Raw genomic sequence first — 18,184 nt, 5'->3', positions numbered from 1 at the left:
TAATTAGGGAAAAAATAGCATACTAAAGGCAGAATTACAGCCAAAGTACACGATTACTGTAGTTCTCGGTATGAGAAATGTACAAGTATGGAAAAATTTAGAACCACAGTAACAACCCATGATGGGAAGCAACTCCAACAACAGCTCAGTGCTCGGCCCCCAGCGAAAGCCAGCCTACTTTGCCCTATGCCACGGGATGGCCCTGCTGGAGGGGCAAATCACACTGTTCTTGTTCACGAACATAGACAGTCAGAGCGCTTTAGAGGGGCACCTACTTTTGTTTGTCTCGTGAGTCTCTGCTTCGGGCGCGGTTGGTGCGGTTGGTGGTTGGGATGGAGTGGACGGAGGAGCTCTTTTTGCTGGAGGAATGGGACGAATGGGAAGAGTGGGAGAGACTAGTTCGAGACTGGCCGGCGTTGTGGTCAAACTGCATCAGGCAGAATATCAGGTCTGAGGGCACCAGCTCAAACGCGTATGGTGGATTGGTTATGACGTACCTAGAGGAAAAAGAAGAACGATGGAAGGCCAGTTCTAAATTCAGTATGGGTTGAAACTAAGTATTTTCGTGGCAGTTTTGAGCTTCTAAATGCAAAGACATGGTAGGGCCACACTCACCGTTTGGTACATTGGCTTTGGCTGTTTAGATGTGCGTCTCGTAACCGATAGATGCCGAAGCACAGCATGTTGTACGTTTTCAGGGCTTTACAAAACAGGTCACCATAACAACCGCCATCCTGCAAGACAGTGAGGAAAAACTGTGTAGCGCAAAAGCAACACTAAAAATACAAAAATATTACAAACAAATATATCATAATTGTTTACAAAGACTTAATATTGGGCCATAGCCGAAAATGAGCGCTGAATTGATCATTGTTTATCTGATGCAGACAGTGATTTAAGTAAATTGAAGCCACGAAATAAATTGGATAATCCAAAATGGAGGACGCTGTCTTAGTTTACAAGCAGTGTTGCACCGTCCAGTTGGACCCAATCCTCCTCTGTCCTCAAGAGCATGGCTACAAGACAGGAGTCAGTGTGCTTGAATTAACTGCATTAACTAACTGAGAGACAGTTTTCAAGCTAGCCTGCTTGAAAACAGAAAGAAGGCCATAGAGCTGTTGCCCTAGTGTTAGCAGATTTTCAGTTTTCTAGTGTTTTAGCCTTGAACAAGCTGTGTGAGTAGTCCTTGGATCACCAAGCCTTTAGCAACACCTATTTTGCAAAGATAATAAAATAAACATATTCTGACATGCATCAAAGTATATTTGTATGTTATAAAATATTACTTTAGAATATGATAGCACACAACTTCTAAAAACTTAAACAATATATTCCACACACATATGTTCTGGATGTATTCTTAGAATTTAAAATGTTTTCATGTTTAGAAAACATCATATTTATTAATGTTGCTGGCATATATTTTTCCCAGTGCCAATACACTTTTTTGAGGATAACTGTATTGGATTAACCCTCCTGAGTGTCATTGTCACAGAGCTCACCTATTTTGGGACATGTAATCTCTGTCTCATCTCAGCTCTGAATCCCAACCATCCCTGTTAGTCTGAATCCTTTCACTAAAGTCAGCTCCCACGACACGAGCAGACCAAGATGTGCTTAGCCCTCGGGGGCCAAAGACTAGCCACTTACCCCGAGGTCGGCGAAGGGCCCGTCGTACAAGGCCAGCTGTGCCACGCGACACCTGTCCCTGTTCGCCAGCGTCTGTGGCGTGCTGTAGCCACCCCGCAACGCATTCTCCTCTGCCAGCAGCCCCTCCAGCTCCGGCGTCGCCCCGCCTGTTACCAATGTCCGGATCAAGGTGAGGATATTATCATTGAAGTATGTCTAAAGGAATGAAGGTAGAGAGGGGGTAAATCCTTCAGCAAACGCCACCAAAGTCACAACTGAACCTTGTCAACGTGCCAGCCCCGGCCGAATGGTGCCATCTAGCCCTGCGCTGTTGTGTCACTTTGCTCTGCACACTGGGTGAAAAGACAGGAGAATCCAATTACTGCAGCTTACTCTCATTCCCATCAGAGAGAGACACGGGAAGTCCTTGCTGTCCAGGCATTTCCTAGAGCTAGATAGCAGACACTTATATAGAGAAGTCAGTTTTGCATGCTTTTAAGCATGTTACGCCTGAACGTACATATTGCTCAGTGAAGTTGCTATCGTTTTAATTCCAACGAGTAACTCCTTTGTTGGTTTTAACGAGGGCAAATGTCTGCAGCACGACCCCTTGTCTCCTTCTGCGTGTAGAGCACAGTGACATCTCCCTTGGCTGCTGACAGCACTATTGACTAAAATGATGGACGAGGGCTGTCCATTAGGTAGTATTACCTTTGTCTTCACTGGAGCGCACATGAAGGCAGCTTTGTTCTAACCTCACTCAAACTGAAAGGCAGACAAGTGAAGCCATCATATCTACTACAAGTTCCAATCATGTCAGCTATTGTTGTAAGGCGAGCAGAGAGGTCCAACATTTTTTCAGGGACCGATATCAAAAGACAAGATTTCTTTGCATATTTCAGATCAATGATGGGTATTATATCGCAGCACAAACACCTGCAACACAAGCTTATGTATGCTGTAGGCTACATCCATTCTGACTTACAGCACTCATTAAGGAGTCCAGCACACTGACGGCGAAGGCTGTTCCACAGGCAAAAGGCTGAGTGAGGTATAACTCTGTGTCAGGGTCGTCATCATCATCTTGGTCCAGGAACTGAACATTGGAGTCATTTACTATGGAGAAAACATGTCAATTTCATGACTAATTGTGAATTATTCGTGTCAATTTTCTGCATTACAAACCAGATCTTATGAAATTATTTGTGATTTGAAAAAGCATGGACTTTGTGCTTAAGCATTGATCAGGCAAATACCGGAATACACCGTGAATACATTCACGTGAAGAGGAGGACACAGAAGCTGCGGATATGGACTATTAGAAATCTGTGAATGGTTGTGAAACATTTCTTTAATTCCCAATTTGGATACAATTGTAATTTCTTTTAAGCGACGGAAATTAAACCGTGTCTCAAATTTGTGTTTGGCTTTATGGCCAACTTGCCTCATTCCTCACATTCCATATCTAGGCCATGCACATTCATGACACCATGCATATTATCCAAGCTTCAGGCTTTGATTCAACGTCATCCTGAAGTCAGTATTAGAAACACCAATATGCCATTGTTTGTCTTTTATATCCAAGACAGAACTTCCAATTACATGTACTTGCATGTCTAAACAAATGAAAGTATCTCATTGCCCCAGAACCTTCTTTGAAGAGGTCTCTGAGCACAAAAACACATGCAGTAGCTGGAAGAAAGTAACGATGTAACATTCAGTTGGAGAAATACTACTTCTGTGAGGACAGAAATAAATGTCAGTCATATCGACGGGGCTGAGATGAAAGAAGGGCACGGGCCAGAGAATGTGATCCGACAGAAGATGCTATGAAAACAGCCACAAGGACTTCTGAGGGATCAAAGGCCTTGTAATTCTTAGAAAAATAAAAGGGAAAAAGATAAGGGGCCAAAACAAGACAGGCAATTTCAACCAGAACCAAGGGTAAAATGTGCTCAAAGTGATGCCATGGGAATGGACTGAGCCTCTTGTGCAGCGAGAGAAATCAAAAGGAAGCTGATATGGAGGCAGCAGCAGTTACAACACTGCAGAACAGGACAGAGGCACTTCTTACCCAGCTCGGTTATGATTTGTATGCTGGTCCCACTGCTGTTATCCTGACTGAATGAAATCACAGGCAGTTTTTTGCCTGGCTTTGCTAATGGTGCTAGACAAGTGTTGAGGAAAAACAGTTACTGGAGCATGTCAACAAGGGACAAGAAAACTAAAAAAAAACTCCACTTTAAGTACGGTTTATCAAGTGTTGACAGCCTCTAAATGAAGAAATTGGGTTTTCAGATCTGTTTATAACCACATAATTGATTAAAAAAAGAAGAAGCATGCAACAGTAGAGCTATCATATCAATAAGCTGAGACAAAAATATTTGAAAAGCCTACCTAGTTCTGTTATGATGGGAATATTTGCTCCAGTTGTGACAGAAGTCTGCCTCACTAATCCATGGACGGGGCTGTTTTCAGGAGAGGATCTATCCATTCCTGGTGGTGTGAAGCCTAAATGGACATGCACATAACATAGAGCACACATGTTAATGCAATATTCAATACTTTATCAGAGGCTACAAACGGTCATGTCAGCAGAACTAATACGCCCATTCCCGGCTGCCGCTAAATCACACAGTTGCTGAGTGCTATGTTAGCGTATTCTTGACAAGGTCCAATATAAGTCAATATATAATACATGTGGCATACTGCTCATTTTGTTTCCTTTTGATCGTGTGCGTGGAGATGGAAACCTCTGTGTATGCACATGCACATGCACACGCGTGGAGCCAGGAAATATAAAATAAGTGACGCAAGATTGAATTCAAATTGACTTGACATTTCTTGCTTTCCCCAGACTGACAAGTAAGCACATTAAATCTGTGATGCTGTATGTATAATACATAGTCCATGTTTTGACATCCATCACTTAACTGCTGACTAAAGCACATGTGAGGTCATACATGTATTAGAGAAATAATGAAATTGGCGGGGATTTCCCCCTCCCTCTCCTCAGGTCGAGAGGTTTCTAAAAGCATTTCTCTCAAGCCAGAGAATGACCATCTCAAGCTAACGGAGTGCTTCAGTTGCTGTTTTAAAAGCTATAACACAAAATATTAATAAATTATACACATTTGTCCTTTTACACAGTAGTCCCATGTACTTAAAAATAAAATGTGTAAGCCAGGTAAGGTTTTTGTGCCAACACTGTGCTTGTTGCCACCAACTAGGTTTGTAAAGAAACCAGTTGTTACAGTAACCTGAGGAATAGTCAGTAGAGCTTACTGTCAAATGCAGTGACACCAGGTCAGCCAGGCAGCACCCAGTGAGGGATATTCTCTGTGCCAGGGCCCTGTCCCTTCCAGGCGGTGCAGTGAACTATGATAGGGCGCTCCTTACCTTGGGAATTAGCCTGCAAGACCCCGATGCTGTCGTCAAACAGCATGGATTTGATGTTGAGTGACGCCAAGATGCATTCTTTGTCCTGAAGTGATGCATCGTCAATATTGTTCTGATTGGCTGACAGAATGACACACATGTCGCAGAGGTTGATGTTGACAGCCCTCAGATCTGCCCGACTCAACGGTGTGCCCTTTGAGAGGAAGTGAAGGAGAGAATTTGTTATCTCACCTATGACACCAAGAGGTAAAGGAAAATGTAGGAACTTTTAAATTATAGCTTTCATCCTTGAGGCTTTTCTCAACCCTATCTCTGACAAAATACTTTTACACACTACTAAATCACTTTGCCAAATATGTTCTGGAGGAAACGTAATTGCTGCCTGGATTACTTCGCTGGCAGAGTCTTTTCCAATCCAGAAGTGTAACGCTGAACTAAAGTCATAGAGCAGTGGTTGTGGTGGACGGTTGAGCAAACATAGCACACTTTGACACCGGAGGTCACAGGTCTTCACATCCAGCATCCCCCCATGTTGTTATGTTTAGGCAACAGTTCAGGAAAGATTATGGTTTTAATTAAATACCTCAAAGTGCCTCAAGTCAGCTTACAATTACTTAAACATAACAATAAACATTTCAATCATGCTTTTGTTGCCGGGAGAGAAATATGTGAAAATTAACGTTATTAAATTACACTTTTTTGACCTGATGATGGCTCTAGAAAACAAGTTCATTATTACAATTCAATTTACTATTATTAGCAATACATCCAATAGCTGTTTCACTGATATTTCACTCAGAAACACAAATATCAATCTCATGATGGCGCTAGAAGAAAATTCAGGGGACCAAGTTATCAGGATGCACTGTTTGGGTAAAATTTATGTTTGTTCAACATTTCAGGGCAATTTGTCTCCCAGTTGTCGAGATATTTCATTTTGGACCCAAGTGTTTTTGGACCCACGTTTATCTGCCAAAGCAAATTAATTGCATATTAATAAAGTATTATTTTATTGTACTCACAGGTAAAATGGAGACCTTTGGAAAATTGTGAAGCGTCTCCCACTCCCGCTTCAGATACTCGAGTGAGCCGACAAACACAATGTGCTTCAGCTCATGGTAGTGAAAGTTGCTCGCTCTCAGTGGCATGACAAAGTTCCGGAGACCGATCAACGCGGATTTCACATCTCCAAATATGCACGTGACCACGTGACCGCTCAGAACAGTCATGGCAGCCTCGCTCCGGGTCTGAGAGGGGAAGAAAGAAAGGATGAAAATGTGACATAAACTGGCTTTTCTTGCAAATGTTAGTCTCCTTCAGTTGCCTACTCACCCACTAAAATATATCATGCAGTTCATGACTGCAACAGACTATGAAAGTAATTTGAAAAATGGCATATGTATTAGTATAAGAAATGTTCTATGTACAGGGACTCCATATAGCAAATGACATGTCAAACACCTCATTACAGAGTGTTTAAGTGCCCTGTCAACCTCTGATGGTGCTTTGTGACATGACACATCTGTCACCAGGGAGAAGAGTGTCGGGGACAAATGACGTGTGCCGAGTAAAAGAGCAGAACCCACCAAGATGACCTTCTCGATGTCTTTGGACGGGCACCAGTGAAACATCCCCGTGGAGTCGTATTTCTTTACGTTCTCGTCCATGCTCTCACTCTGCTCGTTCACAGGGATGAGGAGCGGGTCATGTCTAATCAAACAAAAAAGATGGGAGGGAGAGAATGAAAGAATCCCGTCGGACACTGTAAATGTGGATACAATTAACTAGTTAGTGGCAATTAAGTAATACAACTGAATTGTAACATGATTAATAAGAGAATATAAATCACAGGCAGACATAAATAATAACACTGAGGAAAGTTGTTTTTGTTTCATAGATAATACTGTATTATATATACATATACATAATAATAATAATTCTGTACTACATGGGTAAATCAAGATTACAATTGATGATAATAAAACCAGAAAAAAGTGCAAAAATGAAATACACTAAATTGAGATAAAGCAGTTATAATGTGGTTGTTGTAAAAAAAAACTAAAAAAAAACAGAATATTTAGGAATCTTCAAACAAATCCAAAAAGTAGCTTTCTTCCTTTTATTCCCCTCAATGCTCATTCCTGTCATTGGCCATCTGCAGAAATGCCAACAAAACTGCCATGTCATCAAGCAGAGTGACATCAGCGGCTGCAGCCAGGCGGAAGGAGATGGCAGCAACACACTGCGTTGACTGGCATGAGCACGGAGATGCAATTACGCCCCCTTACTGCATACAGCTTTTGACGTACTGTGCTGCGTGGCAAAAGCTTTAACAGACCAGACTTTAAATATTTCAGGAATTTGCCCAATCTTGTTTGCTGTTGGAAGTGAAGGGTATTAATGTTTAAACAGAGCATCAGAACTACATAAACGAATTTCACTGAGCGCAGCGGTGAGCTTCATCCTACCCAACACTGACCACTAAAGTGGTCTCCTAACATGAGTACCTGAGTGCCCGCTTGTTCAGAGTGATTTGAGCTTTTGACAGAGCTCCTAGAGATACATTAAATTATAAGACACTTCCATGTTCACCTCACCTCCCTCTCAAACCCCCATCCTCCACCCTTCAGACAAATAGAAATACATGTAATTAAATAAGTAGATTATATTTTTTTTACTAAAGTAATTTAAATAGAATGTATATAGACATATAATATATAAATGAAATACATATAACATATACAAATCAAAATCACACGAAAAAGCATGTAACATTTAATGCATAAACTGATTAATTTGGACATTTGTTAAATGATCACACGATACAAAGGTTGATATAAGATAATATTGAATCATATCAATAAACCTACTGTAACCTGCATGTATCTGGACTGTTGTCGAAAACCCACACAGAAGGAGAACATAGAAACGTGGTAAAGAAAAGTGCTAATGTGGTTGAACACCATCCGCTATTGAACAACAATGCTAACCACGGAGGCCGTGTGCAGCCCAACACAACTCCCTTCGCACCAAATTGACTTTGTCAGATTCAGATCAGAGTTGAAGATGTTATCTTCTGAGACTCAGACAGGAGCCTTCTGTCTCTGTCCAAAACCTTTTAAATATATATATAAAAAAATGTATTCGCCCCGTCTCTTTAATCCATGTGAGTACTTTAAAAGAATGGTACTTTAAGTAACATGTTAAGTATGCATCAAAGTGTCAGCTGCAACGATCATCCCTCAGGCTCCAACAGACTGAAGCCAAAAAAAGCCCGCCTAGGGCTTATATACCCCTAGGCAAGACCTCGATGTCCTTTCAAGAAAGGAAGTAGTTGGAGAAGGAAATGTCTTTTCCACCACTTTCAACCTCTCAGACTCACATCTGTCAAAGCAATTCTAATTTGAAAGGACAAAATGTGTGAATATCAAATTCTGTGGGTGAAGCTATGTAAAATATTATTTTTTAAAAGTACAACATTTGAAAGTGTAAAAGCTGGAGCAGAAAACAACTACCACCATGCGCATTTCTAGCAATACTGAGTGAGACAACTTAAAACTCTTTTTTCACGATTCATTAGTTAATTATTATTTTTTACAACCAATCAGTTTCTTATGTGGAACAGTCATAGTTGTAAAAAAGAATCCATTAAAATGTATCCAGATGGTGTCTTCAAATTGCTGTTATTATTATATAAAAGAATAAAGCTACTTGATAAATTATGCTTGTGTTAATAAATCTCCAGCATTTTGCCAAATCAATAAATTCAACTCTATTTATCCATAACAATCATCTTCCATAGCTCTACACATCATCGGCTTCTGCTTGAGTCTGAAACGCAACTTCTAATAAAAGTGAAAGCATTTAGTGGTTTTACACCCCAGCTAAATATTGCATCAGAAGTCGAACGTTTCACCACTCACTCAGCGGAGCCACTGTCACTTCAGTTTGCCCTTGTGGAAGATGACTGGTGAGGCAGAGCTCTGCCAGGATAGCTATCGCTCACTGTCAGCCATGACGGCCTGTCACTATCCTGCACTGCCAATTGCCTCAGCAGTCCTGTAGCAGACATGACGTGTACGTCACGGCCCGGTCCGATGTGACCGAACGCGTGTTGACATCCCACAATTAGATGCGTCGTATGACCCATCAAGGAGCCTGTGGAAATGGTGTTAATTTCAGTGAGGTCGTCGTTGCTAAGTTCCAGACAGGACGTGTTAGTTCGCTGATACATCTGGAAACAGGAGACAGTTCTGCTTCTGCAGCTGATCGCTCTCCTTTTGTGCGGTTCTTTTCAGTACACAGAGCGGAGGCGTCTCCGCGTGTCTCTTCTGTAAGCGCACTTCTAAACATTCAAAATGATCAGCGGCATAATTCACTACTTTAGTGGTAAGATGACACGTTTGACAAGGCATCACACGTCATGACCGCTGAACATAAAGCCAGGTGTCTACTGGAGGAGCGTAATGACAGCCGAGAGAGACACAAAGTAGAGGCTAAACCTGCATATTATGTAAATGTTCTATTTCAGCATCACTGCACGAGCTGACTGTAACGCTGCACAAGTAGCGATGGCTGGCAAAGACTTTGAAATCCTCCTCGTCATGCAAGCTGACAAAGACTTGCTCCTCAAAACCCACAGCCAATCTGTTGGTCATTACTTATTTACAAAGGCCTTGAGACCGCAGGTACTGTAAAAACACATTGGATATGGAATACACCCAGATGTTTTTTTGTTGCGATGAAGTATCCCTAAGGGTACCGCAGTGAATCCCTCTCCGGCGTGTAGGCAGCAGACACGCTGGGTGAAATAAAACATCCACATGTACCGTGTGGTGCATTAGCATGGCAAGTAGATGGATTGGTTTGGTGGGCTGATATTTGGCTGAGGGCTAAAAGCATTTAAAAAAAAGCCTGGTTTTGTTACCCAAGTGTCTGGAAATCACCCGGAGCGATTCAACTTTGACACAACTTTGAACCAAATCAAACAATCAAATAAGGGCCAATGCCGACCTGAAAAATCAGAGGCCATAGATCAAAAGTAGAAAGAAAGAATATGCATAAACACTCCTTTTATATAAAGTACCAAGCCATTTTTACTGTACTATATTTTGTATCTATTATACCCCAGTATTAAACAATACAAACATTTGTGCATTTCATTTCTGAATGTCAAATGAATAGCAGCCCTATAAGCAATGGGAGCAGGAAGTCATCTGTCAGTTTAAATAAAATGTAATCTGTACAATTCCACTTTGTATACGTCAGGTTGCAGGACTTCCCCGCTGCCTTGCTTCCTTGTAACATGGCACTTAATGACTATTACTATTATCATCAGTGTAATGGCTTCTTGTTGAATAACTCTGTTATCTCCAGTCAAAATCAATAAGCGCCAATTTAATTTTATGGGACAAGATAAAAGCAAGGTAGCATTTGAAATCTCCTTTCATTGTGATGATACATATCATCTGTGGCCTTACATGCTGAAAAGAGCTCAGAGGGATCCAACAATAGATGAATAGCCTTGGGCTATCTATCCTTTAGAGCCTCTCTGACTGTCATTAGTGCCAGGTCTGTTTAAGAGCTGTACTCTGTGGGTGTCACTTGAAAAAACTCGTGGCACAGAGCCCTTCTGCAACTCTGATGTTTGCCATGAAAACAGGAGCACGCAAACAATTTATTTAGAATGTTTTCCATAATATATACTATTGATATTTGAGAGTTAAAAAGAGAAAGGACCCTTAAAGCTACAATAGTCAATGTTTGTATTCGGGGGTTGCTCGTCATGATGAAACCTCCGAGAATGATCACTTCCCTGTGCAGCTTCCCTCAGCTAGACGCAGCATTTTAGAGGTTTTCATTATGTTGTTTTGGTTTTACACCCCGCAACTTCAGCAATCAATAATCAATAGTCTGATAAACCGACTGTACCCTACCTGCACAAAAGCAAATGGCAGACTGACAAACATCAGCGACTTGCTGGCGAACATAGCAGAGCAACATAAAGAGCCAGATATTATTCTCAGGACTTGGTGAAGAACAAAAACGGAGCTAAAAGGAGAATGAAAATTTGTTGAAACATAAACACGGCTCTATATGTACGTGTGTTGCTCCGTGTGCAATGCATTAACAACTTTATAAGGCAATATGAACCGGTGTTGTGTTTTTAATCAAATATACTGAGCAAATACATTTTTCCATTGTAAAACTAAACTTGTTAATGCAGAGAGACAAAGCACAGATGTCACCATTGTTGTCCTACCTCGTGATCTTGGGTGAGGAGTTTGGAGAATTTCTCATGCCTCCGTTGCGTTGCTTTTTTTTGGGCGATAACGCAGACTGTTGGTCCTCTTCAACTGCAACAAAAGGCAACAGTGTGAGGGAGTGAAGTTTCAGAAGACACAAACATCTAAAAAAAAATCAGTGACAGCAAAAAGAACAACACAGCACAATTTGAGGTCAGTGAATTCAAAGAGATAATACGGTTACAGAGACACGGAGAGGAAGGAGAGGCTGGGTGAACAAGATGGACAACACTTAAACTTGTGTGCAATGGAAAACAGTCCAACGTTTGCATGATGACGACAGCATACATTAGCACATCATTTGCGTGATTGTGTATGAAGATGCAAACATGCAATAGTGCCATCATCAACCATCATGCCAATTACTAAAGTCTAATCTGTGAGGTTGTATTCACCACACACTAATGCAGAGAATTGCTGTAATCCAGATAATGTAGTACATTACAGAGTCCTTTCAGAGTAAGAGCTAATCTTGTGACCTTTATTCTGTTAACTGCTGTATTTAGGGTATTAAAATACTTTTTCAATCCCTAGTTAATACAAATTTCCTCAGACCTAGACTTGGATAGCTCCTCTTTTGGCCATGCTAATCATTCACATTCTCATTTAATTAAGATAATAACCTGTAAACATCATGCACCAGCATTTTTAAATACAGCGTTTATGTGCCAATACTGGATCCAGTCTGGATTGCTGGTCTTTCTTCATCTTGAGAGTGACGCCCTTGGCTCATATTATTATGTTAGTCCTTGTGCCAGAGTGATTTATGTACAGCTGAGATGCCCCTTGGACATTGTCTTCATCACTACAGGAAACTGCACTCAGCTTTTCATAGGGAACGAATTACACGTTTTACCCTCGAGTAAAGTAATCAGGCAAATATTTTCATAAACTAATATCACAGCTGAAGAAAATGGCTCTACTTTGTGTTCGTCGCCGGTAAAATAAACACGAGCAGTAAAAAAGTGTATTTGCTAATCGCATTTTAAAAGCCACCGCTAATAGTGGGGGAATTGCTCGTTACAAGTCATGGAAAATACGCAAGAGTATATTTTAATGATAGTTCAAGCTGTCAACAACGAAAGAGACTGCAAGAGTTTTGATCAAAATGAATAAAGTCTCAAAGATCATGGTACTCTGCAGATGAACACAGGATTTCAAGCGCTGCCAGCAAGAGTGACACTGGAATGGAAAATGTTGAGTTACGGGGGGCTTCCAGTGGAGAGAGATGCTCCGACACACTGGCCCTTCACATCTTGCTTGGCCTGTTCAATATTTAATGTTTCACAGCTGACAGCTGCACACACTGGGTCATTAGTAAAGAATGCTACACATGCGACCACTCCAGCCTGGCAAGCACATGCTTTGGTTGTGCTGTTGTCGCGTACAGGCCTGCCAAACACGCCGAAGGGAGAGGGAGGGGGGAGGAGGCCCTTACAGTGTCTGTGACCGAGCGTGGCCTTATTGGAGTGACTGGGGTGGTATCTGTATTTCACGGGAAGGCTACGTGCCCGCTGGAGACGGCTGGCCTCTTCTGCCAGCCCCGGTAGCCGACCCACCTGGCGCAGGTCCCCAGAGCCCACGAAGCCCAGTCCCAGAGCAGAGGGCTCAGTGGGGGGCAGCAGGCTTCCCTTGCGGTTGTTTACCAGCGGGACCGAGACAACGGCGACTCCACTACGGGGCCCCCTACAGACCCCGCTGGCTGAGTTGTGGTTCAGTTTAGCTGACTTGTATTGATAAGCTGCAGACTGGATTAGGGGACCGTTGTTTACTGCTAAATGAAGAGGAGTCACAATCAGGATCTGTACAAGGCAACGTTAATGGTGTCTTTGCTTTTAATTTAAAAAGGATCATTTTTTTTACCCCTTATTTCTAGTGGTATTTAGCCATGTCGATAGATTTGATATTAGGAAGTTTTGAGACACTTCGGCCTCCATCCCAAAACATTGGAGGTGAAAACTATTTTGTTGGTGGGACACATACCATTAAAACATTATATTTGAATTATCCTCGGGTTTTCATAGGAACTATGAAAACTGTTCAAACTGTATATTCTGTCGATTATCCAGAGGACATTGTTTTTTTAAATCATTTTTATAAATCTGATTTGTATGTGAGTGAGCACCACAAACAGAATTATATTCACCTCCATTGTGTTGGTGGAGGCATAAATCTCCAGGACAGAGATTTCAAAACATGGATGCATCAAACTAAATACAATCTGCATGACTAAATACCACAATGAAGAAGGCATACGATTAACCACAAGATGGGATTTAATTCAAACTGACTTCAAAAGGACCTGCAGTGTGTATGTTAATAAAACATCTTGTGACTCTTATCATAATTAAAGAACAATCACAGGTTCTTGGGGGTAATTCTTTCTGGCACAAGAATGCTAATAGCTGAATAATTAAATAACCTCATTTTTATTAAACACCACTTAACCACTTGGTATAGCCACCAATGAAATCTTGGATTTGACATTTACTTTGATATTTATAATAAACATGAATTAATAAATATGCTCTCAGGTGTTCCAGCGATTGTTATGCCATAAGAACAAGTAGGTGACAATGTGAGTTAACAACCACTAGCTGCTGTTTTTAGTTTATGCCTGATGAGGGAGGAATAAATTCAGTATCCACTCGGCTATTTGAAATGTGGAAGTTTACATCTCCACTGATGCCATAATAGAAGCATAGCTGGTAAAGATAATATGATAAAATAGGAGGGAAAAGGAAGCAGAGGAAAAGTGTCCCCCTCACTCCAAAAAAAATGGCTAGGAGCTGAAACTGGAGAATAGAGATGATTATTACAACAGTCAGCTGTCTCACAGATTATCCTCCCTGCTCCAAACCTCCACTATTCATCTGCCCCATGTCAAACATGCACAGCACTTCTCCACGACAACTCATTGTGGCACATTTGCTGCCTATCACAGATCCTGTTGAAGTGGACGATCCACATTGATCACACTCCTCTTAATGGCTGAAGAGGACTGAGAAAATATGAAACCATCTCTTAAATGTTAGGATTTTTTTATGCTTCCTGCTTGTTCTCTAAAAAAATAATCTCCATTATAAGTTCTTGCACACATTGACTTTTTTTTATGTTGTATTTTTAGCTGTACAGCCTAATAATTTATCTCCACCCACAGTGAAGCAGTAGCACCATCTACTGCTGAGCTGTAACGGATACCCAACACAAATGTTTGCATATAAAATATAATGATGGATGATGATAGACTGGACAGAGACGATGAGCAGCAAACAATGAAGTACAGCCGGTTAGAGACAGTTCTAGAGGTGAGAGCTGAAAATGCACAAGTGCAAGGGTTAGAAACAAATGACAAAAAGAGAGAGAATGGAAATCAAAACTTACTTGATTTGATATATCCATTATAGCTATTTTTAGCTGAGAAAAATGCAGAGACAGATGTGATTACAGGTTGTAATGAAAGCAAATTATAAATGACAACTAAGGCTGACAGATTTCTCTTTCAGGCACATTAAGTGAGTGGTGCCTTGAAAACAACATGGAGAGAGCAATGAGAAATTAAACACGGATCAATTAGGAATATGATTTTTTCAGCAGTGTGGTCAGCGAGCTTAAACAGTAGAACATTGTCAGTGTTTGTAGGCGGACACCAGCTGAATATGAACAGTCGTGTTTGAGGTAGTACAGTAAGCACTGATTTGATCATTTGCAATTCAAAACACGTCTGCAGTAGATGTTGAGGTTAGATTTGGTTAGAAATACACGTTTTTTTACACCAAAGTTTAGGATATCTGCTGATTATTTCCTCAATTAATCGATTAGTTTGGTCTATTAAAAGGTCAATTTATTGAACCATGCTTGTTAGAGTTCCCAAAAGCCCAAGCTGATGCCTTTAAGTAGCTTGTTTTGGCCAATAAATAATGTAAAACATAGATTTACTTTAATGGAAAACAAAGAAAAACTGTAAATTAACACAAATGAGAGGTGAGGGAATGCTTGGTAATTTTGCTAGAAAAAAGCAAAAGCAATTCTGCTGATTCTATTGATTGACCAATCAATTAATGGGATAATTGTTGCAAAGAGAAGTATAAAAGTCGTTTTAGCAGAATTAAATGACTATTTGTATGTGATGCAGGACCACACTACCACACACCTTCAAAAATCATGTGCTGTTTGACCTTTGGTCTGAAAGTGTCAACAAACATTTGGCCTGTCATGTGTTTACAATGCAGGTCTGCATTAATATTTTGTCAAGATATATGGAATAAGACTTAAAATATGTGACAATACTGGACGTGTTCTTGGGTCTATACTATTGTGTTTATTTTTTCTTCTCTTTCCCAAAAGCTGTTTCCTCTGCACTGCCTGACACAACCTGCACAGATGCATGGAACTTTCTGTGAGTCACTTTTTGGAGCCATGGGTCCCACACATGCTCATTAGTACCTTATTTCAAACCCTTGCTTACAATAAAGGTCATGCATTGAGCTTAAGGCAGGACAGTGACAGCAATGTTCAAACAGGGACCTTGCTGGTCCTGGCATCTGTCGCCTGCAATCGGGAGGGCGCGAGCAGAGTCACAGGACTAACAGGCTAGCATCTGTCCCACAACGAGAGAGGAGGAGAGGGGCGGGGGCACTCAGCTGCCTGGTGGTTAGGAACTGTCAGGCTGAGTTTCATGACAACCGGTAGCAGTCCAAAAATGAAAATGCAAACATAATTTCCATGTCAGGCCGCATAAGGCCTCGCTCCATGCGTCCCCCGCACCATGTCGACAGCGACTCCGGAGCTCGGCTCGAGCTCAGCTAGCCAGGCAATGCTCACGGCACACAACCCTGGAAGACATGTTGAGGGGTGGAAACGCCCAGAGACGTTCAACTATACACAGAATGGTCTTTGATCAAGAGACATTCACTAAGACTGTATGACAGTCTGCGATGTTTTCCAGCAAATTGTATCAACACTCTGCAAACAGACACATTCTTCATGCCTTCTGCGAAACATCAGTGCAATTTAACATGCCTTCTGGCTTTAAAGGGGAATCACACTTGAGTTAAGAATTTATATGCAGCTCAATTCAGTTCACGTTGATTCACCGAAATACAATACCATCCAGCACTATTTAATTGTCTTTTATTCCTCTTTCAATCAAGTACGATTCAGTTCTATTTAATTGTATTCTAGTCTACTTTTTGTACAATCAATATCATGAATAAATTGCGATTAGACTAAAAACTAGGGATTATAACCCAGCGCTTCTCCGTTGATCAGCGGGGCACTGGTTTGTGTCCTGAAAAGGTTTTGGAGATTTTACCATCAGTGGTTGCTCAAGTTTTTGATCTTAATTTAATAAATCCAGTACATTAACCTCAATATGTACTGCTACCCTCAGAAAATCTCCTCAGGCATCATTTCAAATTATATCCTGTTCACCCATTTCTGGAGGGTACAGTAGTTAAATATTTGGATTAAGTGAATGTTATTTGGGTTATTCCTAAAAAGATAAAAGGACCCTTTCCAATGACATCATTAAGCAAATTCTCCACCAGGGGTTTCCAAGTTTAAGTGTGCTTCACTTGATTTGTGGCGGGGATGCGCAGCTGTACATTTTTCAAGGCTTTGGCTTTAATGTCTTGTAAATATGTTGGCGAGGTCACTGGTAGGAGGAAGCACTCTATATTTCAGGCGATAATTACCGCTCAAGCTCTGCAAAAATGTTGCATTAGTGACCGTTTAGTTAATTTAAACTACAGGTCAATTTGAATTTACATTCTCTGACAAAACACTAGCAAAACAGTACACTTGGCATGCTTCACAACAGCTAAAAGTCACCAACACATGGCGAAGAACACGAGCCGACTGAAAATCATAAAGCAACATCTATATCCATGACAGTGACGACACAGCTGCTGTAGACAGCACACAAGCTAGAGACACGCTGTACGGTTAACACAGTGCATGTTACAAACACTGAAGAGCACATGTCATGGCGACAACTTACAGGCACGTAAAGTGGCTGAGCAATCATTAACAGAGACAGCAGAGAGTGGGATGTCGCGTTGAGGGGAGTCCATGTTACAACGCACATTAACTGGCATGCAAGAGCAGTCCCGCTCTGAGCGGCCGCAATCAAAACAACATGCCAGTCTTATTTTCTTGTAGGCGAGCTTCCTGGCTACAGTCACGGGTTCAGACGAGAGGAGAGGAAGAGCAGGTTAATGTAGAGGGTCGTTCTGGAGGAAGAGTGGACAAAGGCAAGACAGGGCACAGAGGACGGCTGCTTCTGGGATGCACAAGATACACTTTGTCTGGACAGCGTACAAATGTTACATTCTAAATTTTGTTCCACTCTCTCTGTGGTTTATTCGGTTTGGGTCATTTTTTGGGACTTATGGGGGACAATATGATGATGTCCTTAAGTCATGTGGTTTCGGGGTGTAAGTGTGAAATGAGTGAAGGGGGAGAGAAGGGAAAGTCATTATTTTGGTTTCAGCAGCAGAGGAGACAACAATTACTACAAGTTCCATCTTGACTTCACCTCTTACTTCAACATGACCACTCCAAGCTTCTGTCCACGATGCTACAGGACATGACTAGAGCATGTGTTGTGAGTTTACAACTCTGAAATAGTTGTCCTAATTCTAGCTGAGAATTAAAACTGACAGAAATCTCTCCAACAAAAAGGTAAAAGTAAACGTGACAATGATTTCTGGAATATAAATGCATCCAAATGACAAGCTCCAACACTTGGGAGAAACTGTACAAGACACAAAAAAATAAATGCATTTGACATTCATTTTGACACATATACCCCCCGGGAACTTTGCTGTTTGTCCCAAACCATCCCTGAT

General features: G+C 41.3%; 1 protein-coding gene across 5 annotated transcripts in view; it reads right to left on the bottom strand.

Moving 5' to 3' along the window:
• Window positions 1-271: 271 nt before the first annotated feature.
• Window positions 272-18,184, bottom strand: part of LOC306752063 (calcium-activated potassium channel subunit alpha-1a) — a gene marked incomplete at both ends in the record, with an annotated part of 71,836 nt that continues 53,923 nt past the window's right edge. For 2 of the 5 annotated variants that reach the window (XM_079235760.1, XM_079235761.1), the window contains 9 exons: window positions 272-497; window positions 616-734; window positions 1,651-1,845; window positions 2,615-2,745; window positions 4,027-4,140; window positions 5,029-5,221; window positions 6,051-6,275; window positions 6,615-6,738; window positions 11,291-11,384. In XM_079235760.1, coding sequence (XP_079091886.1) covers window positions 272-497; window positions 616-734; window positions 1,651-1,845; window positions 2,615-2,745; window positions 4,027-4,140; window positions 5,029-5,221; window positions 6,051-6,275; window positions 6,615-6,738; window positions 11,291-11,384 — 1,421 coding nt within the window. Of the gene's footprint in view, window positions 498-615; window positions 735-1,650; window positions 1,846-2,614; window positions 2,746-3,703; window positions 3,788-4,026; window positions 4,141-5,028; window positions 5,222-6,050; window positions 6,276-6,614; window positions 6,739-11,290; window positions 11,385-14,717; window positions 14,751-17,334; window positions 17,509-18,184 lie in introns of all 5 variants that reach the window. The other 3 variants (XM_079235757.1, XM_079235758.1, XM_079235759.1) reach the window with 3 other exon arrangements.

The sequence above is a fragment of the Taurulus bubalis genome, assembly GCF_910589615.1.
Source record: "Taurulus bubalis genome assembly, chromosome: 2".
NCBI lineage: Eukaryota > Metazoa > Chordata > Actinopteri > Perciformes > Cottidae > Taurulus > Taurulus bubalis.
The sequence above is the reverse complement of the archived record's forward strand: the minus strand, read 5'-3'. Positions and strand labels throughout refer to the sequence as shown.